At 37.0% G+C, this 10054-nt stretch overlaps 1 protein-coding gene across 1 annotated transcript; it reads right to left on the bottom strand.

The window, feature by feature from the left end:
* Positions 1-6543: 6543 nt before the first annotated feature.
* On the bottom strand, positions 6544-9554 carry LOC132050258 (rop guanine nucleotide exchange factor 5-like). The gene is made up of 7 exons (XM_059441424.1): positions 8984-9554; positions 8584-8700; positions 8338-8492; positions 8038-8112; positions 7665-7955; positions 7227-7583; positions 6544-7151 (listed from the first exon to the last, which is right to left on the bottom strand). The coding sequence occupies exons 1-7, from the start codon at positions 9216-9218 to the stop codon at positions 6720-6722; spliced, it is 1662 nt and encodes a 553-aa protein (XP_059297407.1). The 5' UTR covers positions 9219-9554; the 3' UTR covers positions 6544-6719.
* Positions 9555-10054: the final 500 nt, after the last annotated feature.

Raw genomic sequence — 10054 nt, 5'->3', positions numbered from 1 at the left:
AGAAAATGTCATCCTTACTTGGCTCTATCACACGATCTAGATCATTAAAAAGAGCGTCTTCCTAAATGCCCGAGCCTCCGGCTATGGCTGGCCATGGTGCACGACATACCGATAACCAGACTCTACCGGACACCGGCTCATGACATCCTTAGGGTCGAATCGCTCTTATACCAATTTGTCACACCCTCAACGAGGAGTATGTCGGGCTACAACTCACAGGCCGGGAACCACCTGACTTAACGGTTACCTTGAATACCATATCCTATAACTCAGCGTATACCTGCACGCATAAAAAGCCCAACATAGAAATATCCGACAATCCAATATATATGTACATATGCGAACCGACAAGGTCGCTATAACATCACGAGTATCATAAAGCCGGCAAGGCTAAGAGGGAAATATCACAACCTAGACAAGGTCAGCAAGACCATACATAGTATCTACATACCTCACTATGTCTATGAGCCTCCCAGAATGTACATATAAACATATATTACATTAACTTGAAAGTACCAAAGGATAGCAAGTCCGGAGTAGTGGCACTTACTGACACTGCTGAAGCTGGAAGTCCATCGGTTGCTCTCCATCACTCGTCGAGCTCGGCAAGACGAAATGCGCGTCCCCGTGCACAGACGCGCATGTGTAAAAGTACCGAGTATGTAGGCCGGGAAGCAATAACATAGGTAGGACGGAATCGTAAAAAGAAAGTAGGTAACTCCGTTGTCACCGAGAACATACAATATGCAATGCATGAATCATAAAAATCATATGCAAGTAAGCGCGCGCGCACACACACACACACACATATATATAAGTGTTAGTGCTGCGGAACGTGCAGCCCGATCCATATATGTTAGTGCAGAGAAACGTACGGCCCGATCCATATATGTTAGTGCCGAGGAACGTACGGTCCGATCCATAAATATCATATGTTAGTGCCGAGGAACATACGGCCCGATCCATAAATATCACATGTTAGTGCCGAGGAACGTACGGTCCGATCCATAAATATCATATGTTACATATACATAATGTAAATAGTATGCATGAAAGTTCATATGAGTTACAACTTTATCGGAGTGACGTAGGTCGGAACTCCGATTTATATTATAGAATTCGTGTCGAATCCAAAGAAATAACTTAACGATGATAAACATGATAATATACCAAGAATCAATCAAATAACTAAGACATTAAGATTTGAGCTACATGACATAGGAATGGAGTGATTTTTATTATGGAACGTTCATATTCATGCTCTAGTTGGATTCGTGCCAAGGAAAGAGAGAGAAACAAACACCTTACATACCTTATTCGTCAAGCTACCACTCAGGGAATCCTTTACCCCTATGCTCGCTCTTCACCCGAACCTATATAACGAGAAATACATCTTTAATCATACTTTCATCATATTTCCCATCAAATTATATATACTAGTTATCGAAGACTAATTTAGGTTACGAAAATTTGGTATCTCCCCCTATATTATCTACTTCCTCCAAATACCAAAACAACTCCCAACAATACCAACAACATCAACAACGACATCATCAAGATCCTACATGACAAATATGCACAATTCCATCCAAAACTTTCTTCAAACCTCAATCCATAAGCCAACAACATCAACACAACAAACTATAACTTTTATTCTCGTAAATATTCCTAAATCAACATTAATAAAGAGAGATTCATACCTTACCTTTACTAGAATAGGAAGATCTTCAATATTTGCTTTGAATCTGAACCAACTCCGTAGCAAAACAAAACAATTATCGCGACTACACGTTACCCGGACCTCGATTAATACTCTGTCACTTGAAATTACTCAAAATCCTCACTTTTGTGTTGTATATATGCTCTCATATGTTGCTGAGTGTTTTGGGGAATTATTATGGCAAAAAGAGGGGGTTTTAGCCCTTATATAGTGGGTTGAAGTCGATGGAAATCGACTTAAATTTGCCCTTCGCGTTCGCGGCCTTGGGTCGCGTTCGCGAAGGGTTTCTCAGAGTTACTCTTCGCGTTCGCGGCCCCAGGGTCACGATTGCGCAGGGTAATTTTCTGCTCTGGCGATCTAACTTGTAACGTCCATAACTCTCTACTCCGATGTCCTATCGACGAACGGTTTGTTGCGTTGGAAACTAGATTTCATGAGCTTCAATTTAGGTTTTTGCTTTGCTTCAAAACTCCTCATATACTAAAAGATATTCTTTCTCTAAGTTGGGCCAAAATTGCCCCTCATATTTTCTTCAAGGTTCCAACAAATTTAATTTTCTTGATTCACTTGCCCTTGAATCCTTCCATAGCTTATTACACAAACTTAAACCCTCACAATCATAAGATAAGCGCAAATAATCTCATATACCTCCTGAAAGGTAACTTGAATCTCAACATACAAAACTACGGGGTGTAACAATTCATCACCTTTTAATCAGTAAAAATATCTAGAGAGAGTTTGTCACAGTCCTATAGAAGTATGTATGATATTGTGTCTTTAACTTTTACTAGTGACTATAACGTGATGTTCTTTTTTTAAAAAATGAAAATTAACCGAACCGTACCGATACCAAAGAGAAACCGACATGATGGGATGCTTTCGAAAAGTTTAATTTTGGTTCTACAAAATGAAATAACCGAAAAATTGGTACGGTATAAATTTTATAAAATAACCGCCCGAACAGTACCATTGACGCCCCTAGTTTTTGCAAATAATTTTTGGTTGTTTTTCCTAAAATACATGAAATATGATTTATACCTTAAATTTTTAAAAACTAGCAAAATCACCCAACTTAACTAATTTACCCCAATTTGTCATCCTTATTATTTTCTTCCTCTATTCAAACCACATTCTTTAGCTCTAATCTTTATTATTTTATGCTTTCCTAAATCAATTAACGTAACTTCTTTGACGACAAAGAAGAATCTATCACTGCTAAGAATAAAAACGTATTCCTTCTACTTAGAAAAAGAAGAGTTATTACCGGAGTAAAGGAGTGAAAGAAGTCATTTGAGCCCTAAGTAAGCATATTTAACTCACAAGACTATCAGAGGCGGATCCAAGATTTAAAGTTTTTGCGTTCCCACCCATCTCAAATTTAAAAATAAAAAGAGATAAAACAAAAACCTACATGGCTACTAACGGACTTGAACCATTGACCAAGGGAAGCAAAGTTTAAAGGATTCTTTTTCTGTCACTAGACCAACAATACACTTTGTTAAAAGGTTAAAAGGTTCCCAAGTCATATTTCTTATATATTTACTGCATTTTTCAATACAAATATAGGATCCGAGCAACTGTATGGGGGTTCCCATCCTAAATCCGCCCCTGAAGAGTATATTAGAAGTTATATGCTAGCTTATCAAAAAAAAAAAAAGTTATATGCTAGCAAGCCCTTCTAGTAATTTGTAAGTTCACCACCAGTACAACTATCAAAAGCAAATTGGGAAATATTCAAGAAATAATGTAGTTGGGTAGGGGTGGGCACAGTTTGGGCCAACCCGAAATCCAAACTTTTTAAATATTTGATTTGGATATTTAGATTATGGATTGGACTTCAGATTTTATTTTTAAAAGTTATGGATTTCGGATTGGATATGGATTTAGTACTATGAATTTTTGGATATCCGAAAATTCAAAATTTTTATACCTTTTGTCTAGTTCTACCTATATCATATGTTTATACTAATAACTCTAGTTTCTAAAGGTCCAATAAATTAGTACCTAAGGCCCTACTCATTAAAATATTAAATCCAATATACAATTCTCTACTAAGTCAAATATATTATAGGGTTTTCTTACTTTTCAAGTCTCAAAAGTATACGTTAGTGTCACCCACGACAGAGTTCTTTGTTATTTTTCCAGATGACTACTTAGATTTTATTTTGTTCATTTTCACTTTTCCAGAATGCTTTTATTTGGTATGGATTTACTATGTTAGACATGACTTGGATTTGTTAATCCTAATTTGAACTGGAAGACATTTTTTACTGAGCAAATAAGATTTAGATTTACCTATGCGGAACTAACACATGAATTTCGTTCCTAATAAGTTTGCCTTGAGTCTCAAGAGTCAAATCCGAAAATCTGAAATATCCAAACCGAATAATCTGAAACCGAACTTAAAATATCCAATCCAATCCGAACTTATTTGGATTGGATGTGGATTGTAATTTCTTCAATTCGAAAACCGAATATCCAAACCGAAAATTTCATATCCAATCCGATGGCCCGAACGCCCACCCCTAGTTGGGTATTTACCCTGGTTGTTGGCTGATATTAATGAGTTCAAATTTATAAAAATAAAAAATTTAGTGTAAAATTTGAAAAAGGAAAAACAAAAGCAAAGGTCAAAAACTGAAAGTGAAAATAGTGAAAATAAAGTTTTGGATATTTTTTAAATTCTAAATACAACTTGAAGTTGTAGTTGGAATTTTCACTTATTAAATGTTACTTTTCAAGAAAAGTGAAAAAAAAAAATACGGAAAAAGTGAAAAATTCTCATGGCCAACGGGTCCTTATACTCCCTCCGTCTTAATTTATGTGACACACTTTCCTATTAAGTTTGTCCCATTTTTCTATAGAAACAAAGTAACTTTAAAATTTCATTTTCAACCCTTTTAATGAAATGATTTATAGCCACATGAATGTCTAATGATTATTTTAGATCACAAATTTCAAAAGTCATTCCTTTTTTTCTTAAACTTTGTGTCTAGTCAAACGATGCCACATGAATTTGTACGGAGGGAGTACCTATTTCCCGTGCAGCTAAACCATAATCCAAATTTCTAACTGTTACATACAAATTTATACTAGATGGTTCACGGCTCGAGCACGAGCCCAACAACTTGAAGTGGAATATGCTTGAAATGCAATACACTTTTAGACTTTGTACCAAAAAGAAATACACTTAGACTGTTCTTGTTTGCAGCCTCACTTATTTATTTTTCATTTGTCTTCTTCTGGTTGAAGTAGAGACTGCATATATGCAAGATAATATAGCATATCTCCGTCATCACTGCTAAAGTTAAAGATGGAGAGTGGACCAGTAAAACATTCACTCGTGAAAGTGTAAAATCAATGCAAAAGAAATGTGTGTGCACATGGTGTATTCAGCACATCACGCAAACTTATCCAGTCGACTATTTGCATTTAAGTATGAGAAAGCTTTTTACTTAACAAAGATAGAAAACTCAGATAAGCATAAAATTAGAATAAATTCAAAATGTGGTCATATAGGAATATATATGGCAACCAGGGGCGAAGCTAGCCCTTCGACCGAACCCAGTAGCTTTGGTTCGAATCATATATTTGTATTAATTTTTTTATCAAATATGTACACATTATTAATTTAGAACCCAGTAACTATAAAATATTAGAACCCCGAACCCACAAACTTCAAATCCTGACTTCGCCTCTGATGGTAACAAACACGAAACAAAAAGGGAGCCAACAACATTGTCTGCCAACAGCTGAGTCATATAAATTTAGAAAGTGCGCCTTCATGACAACATTTGTTATGCCGCATATTCTATTCAATATTTCGCATTCCACTTCCGAATACCATAGACCGATTGAGAGAAGAGCAGTACCTAGGACTTAAAAAGAGAATTCCTTCCACTCTTCACTCTCCAAATTTTGATCTCACCTACAGAGAGCCTGAGATTTGCCCTCCCATTTGTTGAGGTTCATTTGTTGAAAAAGCCTGAGAGCTTACTGAGTGAGAACAAATAATAGACTGAAGCATATGAAGAACACAAATTCTTCTCCCAGCAAAGCTCTTCAAGGCCCACGAGAGTATGGATTTGCCCTCCTTCACGTTCTTTCCCACAGCTACAAATATGGTATTCTCCAAATCACATATCCTTTCCGCTTTTATCACTCCTTCACCACTCATCACTGAAAATTCAAATACTTCCAGACCCCTCTGCAGTCTGCAATTTTCTTTTCAGATTCTCATTCTGCTCAAGAAATGGCGTTCATGGGGTTGGTTGATCAATGTGTAACAGTTCCAAGAAATGTTACTGCCAAAATCCTTCTGCTGCTTTACTGCCAAAATCCTTCTTTGTGCTCTTATTTGAGTAAATCTTCTCATTGGACTTATCACCGCTTGCCATACCAATAATGATTAGCCATTGTTGAGAAAAATTACCATTTTCTTTAGTTCTAACATTTAGGGCTCACGGATGAAGATTTCCGCACTTTTCGAAATGGTCTGGTTGAAATGGAATGAAACCTCTTTACCTTTGGAAGCAGAAGGGACACATGCTTTCCACTGAAGAGAAAGGGACGCGTGTGTGCCCTTTGAAGCAGAAGGGACACAAATGTTATTTCATCAAAAGGAGCAAACGTTAAATACCAAAATTTTCCCTGTTCGTCCCAAGTTCACAGTACATCTTATGCTGCTTTTTGTACAATATTTTGGTGCTGTGTTCGTCCTCATCTTGTTGGCTTCTAAATAATAGAAATTAGTTAGTATAAATTATGATCGCGTGCTTCTACTCATCCATGACTTAGAAAGAGTGGGAAAAACACAAGCAAACAAACAGACAGAGTGTGTACATCACACAAACATATAATCTCAACTATTATGTAAAACAACATGTAATAGAAAATGAAATATAATAAAGTCGAACAGAAAGTATCTATCATCTATGGATCCTTTTTCCTTTTGCTCTATTCATTCCTAACTAGTAATATTTAACTTAAGTTCCACCGATCAGCGGTCTATTGATCGTAGAGCTTTTCCAGGTTGAAGGCAAGATGATAGCTCTGGACTTTGAATGTTGTCAGAAGTCTTGTTAGAAATTGAAGCAAAGGCCTCCAATGAATTCTTTGTCTTTGCTTCGCAGCCGAGATAATTTGACAAGACTCTCTTTACTCCGATGCCACGTCGAGCTAGTTTATTACTAGTATTTGCAGTGAGAAATGGAGTTCTCTCCCCCCTTGCAGGGCTTATCAGTGGCACAGGTGAAAAGTTTGGTGTTCTATATGGGGTGGCTGACACCTTTTTGTGGGCAATCGCTGACAGCTTATCAGACTGCCTAGTTAAGTCGTCCACGTATAGTAGATCATCAATTCGTGCCACAATATTGAAAGCCAAACTCTCAAGGACTCTTGAGTAGCTCTCTAAGATGGACTTTCCTACATCCTGAAATGATACAGGAAAATCTTGTCACTGAATTGTATGAGAGAGAGCACCAGGAAGAAAGTAGTAGTAACAAACCTTGTTGTGCTGAATCTTGCTGGCATCTAAAGTAGTTTGGGTTAGGCCAGGGAATCGTTGCTTGAGGCAAAGCAGGAGGTTTTCAGCTCTCTCAGCAAGCGACTCCCTCTTGTCTCCCCCATCAACGACTAGATCCCTGACCATCTCCCAAGATGATTTTGCTGTAGAACGATTTGGATTAGGAGGTCTAGGATGATGTCTTCTTCGCCACACATAAATTGAAGCCTCCACACGGTTTGCTATCTCTAAAGCAACATACTCACTCGACACATCAAGACAATCAAGCAAGCACTCAGAGGAGAAATGCTCTGAAGTGATATAGCGGTAGATGACATCCCCTAGACAGGCTTTTCCATTCTAGACACAAAAACATAATCAACATCTAGCTTGATGAGACAAATAGTTGGAATTCTAGTAAATGCTTCGAGAAATATGTACCTTTGGAAGAGCATCCAAATACGAATCAGGAACTTCAATGTCAGCTAATGTAATGCTATTTATTGAGATGGCAGCTTTGAGAATTTGACTAGCACATTCACGTTTGTGATTTAACTGCTTCCTTGTGTCTTCAAGCAAACCACCATGAGGCACCCTTGGGACAGGCAGCCACCACTTGTCTTGTTGGCGCTGGATGGCTTTCCGAAAAGAGGCTGAACCATCATCCTCTGCTGCCATTATCCCTTGATCCACATACCAAAACTCCTTATTGGTGAAGCTATCTAGTATTTCCTGCAAATGGATCATTCATGTGAACATCTATTCCGAAGATCTACAGGTACTACTGGGACAAATAGGACGAAGAGCTTCTTACAATAAGCATATTGTCAAGTTTCCGGAGAGCTGGAAGATTAATAAAAAGGTCTGCTCTTGGTCTATTAGTCATGACCTGGAGACAAACAAGAAATTAAATGTGGCAGCTAGATAAGTAGCACAGTCACAAGAAATTCATGTCAAGAAAGTATTGCACTTCAACTAGAAGGCTCAACCCAATTGGCCCAAAAAAGTTGGAAATATTCTTGAAAAACTTGAAACAAACACAATAAGTCCATGTGAGTGTGGTCAATTAGCTAAAGTTTTCTTTAACCTTAATGCAGATGAGAAGAATAAGTACCTCAAGCTTACTTCCATCAGGAAATGTTTGCCAAGAAGGTATTAATTCAACAATGTGGTCGCTAACAGAAACAATCCACTCCATCTCTCTTCTCCACATTGATTTCTTTTCCTCAGCCAGCGGTTCTAGTCTCCACAATTGTCCAAATATAGTAGCTGTATTTTTGTAAAATTGTGACTAATCTTACAAAAACGGCAAAAGTACTCTCCAAATACATATTTTCAGAGAGAGGGAGCTAAGACTTACCACAGAGGTTGGTTATGGCATTTGAAATGGCCAATGATGTGGAAACCCCCTTGCCACTACCAGACATGTCTTCACCCAGCAACAATTTTGAAAATCTTTCTTTCATCATCTCCAGTTCTGTTCAATGCCCACAATAACTCAGACGATTTTATAATCGAGGACCGCCATAAATCATTCAAATTTGAATATGAAAGCGGAAACATATATTGTCTTATTAAGTGGTAAAGGAAAATATTATGCAACCCCAAAAAAGAAAAGAATCTGTGCTTTTTTCTTTCCAAAAAAGGCTGTAATTAACAAAGTGAAAGGGGTGTAAAAAGTGTTTGCTTGGCTGAGCTCGAAGGCATGTCAATTGTCCTTCCTTTTTGAAGCATAAAAATCAAGAAGAAGAAAAGCAAACCTGAAATACTTGAATGAAGCTTATTGAAGGTGGAATTATGCACATCATCAGACTTGGTCATTTGGGGCTTCCGAATAGGCCATCCTAGTGAAGAACAACAGTCCTTCTTCCCCTTGCTCTCATCAAAGGATGTGTCAGAACTGGATCTGCTCGAACTCGAAGTCGTACTACTACCCTTGTCACTCAATGATTCTGACCCACAAAACCCATTCTCTTTCTTACCTATATTCTCCATCTCACCCTCCAATATTCTGAAACTACTTACTACAAAGCAACACTTGTATGCATTCCATCAAGGAAACCAATCTCAAATTTCAAAGCTGACCAAGATTGTTTAGTAGAAAACAGAAATTAGACATCATTTGCTGTTTGCTTCTTAGATGGGATTCTCGCACAAGTATGGGTGTACAGAAGAGTTGAAGACTGGTCCCTCTGATTTTATTCTCTGTTTTTATGTGTGTTTTGTCTCCAATCTTTTCAAATTTTAAGGTGACTGTCAATGCCCATTTGCCAACGTCTCTCTCTCCCTTCAGCCCCTTTCAAAATATTATGAGTACTAAAATATCACAGCCGTAGGGTTGACGGACATGTCAATACTTCTGGCTAATTTATTTACAAGAATTAGGAAATTATTATTCTCCCCTTTAAATCTTGTGATTTAAAATTTGCTAAGCAGAATGTTTGAATTGTCAATTTATTAAATATTGAAAAAAAAATTGAAATAAGTTAAAAAAAAAATAAGACACTTAAATCGAAATGGAGTGAATACATTTTACCAAAAAATAGAAAAAAGCATGGAGTGCCTTATAGTAAGTTTACATTTCTACCTTAGTAGGATATTATCAAATTAGTTGAAAGTTCATGGAGGCGAAAGGGTTTTTAATATTAATGCTAATTTAAATAAAAGAAAAAACGACTTAATACATTTCTTTTGTGTGTTGTTTACAGTATCAATTTCCTGTGCCATCTTTTTAACCAATCTTTTCAAAAATGGCAATATATCTAAAAAAAAACAGTTTTCATATCTTTTTTTTTTTTTTTTTTGTTGAATAGAAGCAATAAGCTCAATTG

This window comes from Lycium ferocissimum, chromosome 3, assembly GCF_029784015.1.
Source record: "Lycium ferocissimum isolate CSIRO_LF1 chromosome 3, AGI_CSIRO_Lferr_CH_V1, whole genome shotgun sequence".
In the NCBI taxonomy this organism is placed as follows: domain Eukaryota; kingdom Viridiplantae; phylum Streptophyta; class Magnoliopsida; order Solanales; family Solanaceae; genus Lycium; species Lycium ferocissimum.
The sequence above is the reverse complement of the archived record's forward strand: the minus strand, read 5'-3'. Positions and strand labels throughout refer to the sequence as shown.

What these genes read in the sequence shown, in the direction of transcription:
- LOC132050258 (XM_059441424.1), bottom strand. Translation starts at nt 9,218, where the DNA reads ATGGAGAATATAGGTAAGAAAGAGAATGGGTTTTGTGGGTCAGAATCA. An exon ending in TGCCATAACCAACCTCTGTG is followed by an intron (nt 8,493 to 8,583) that starts GTAAGTCTTAGC and finishes ACAAAAATACAG; the next exon opens with CTACTATATTTGGACAATTG. An exon ending in GCAAGATTCAGCACAACAAG is followed by an intron (nt 7,152 to 7,226) that starts GTTTGTTACTAC and finishes GTATCATTTCAG; the next exon opens with GATGTAGGAAAGTCCATCTT.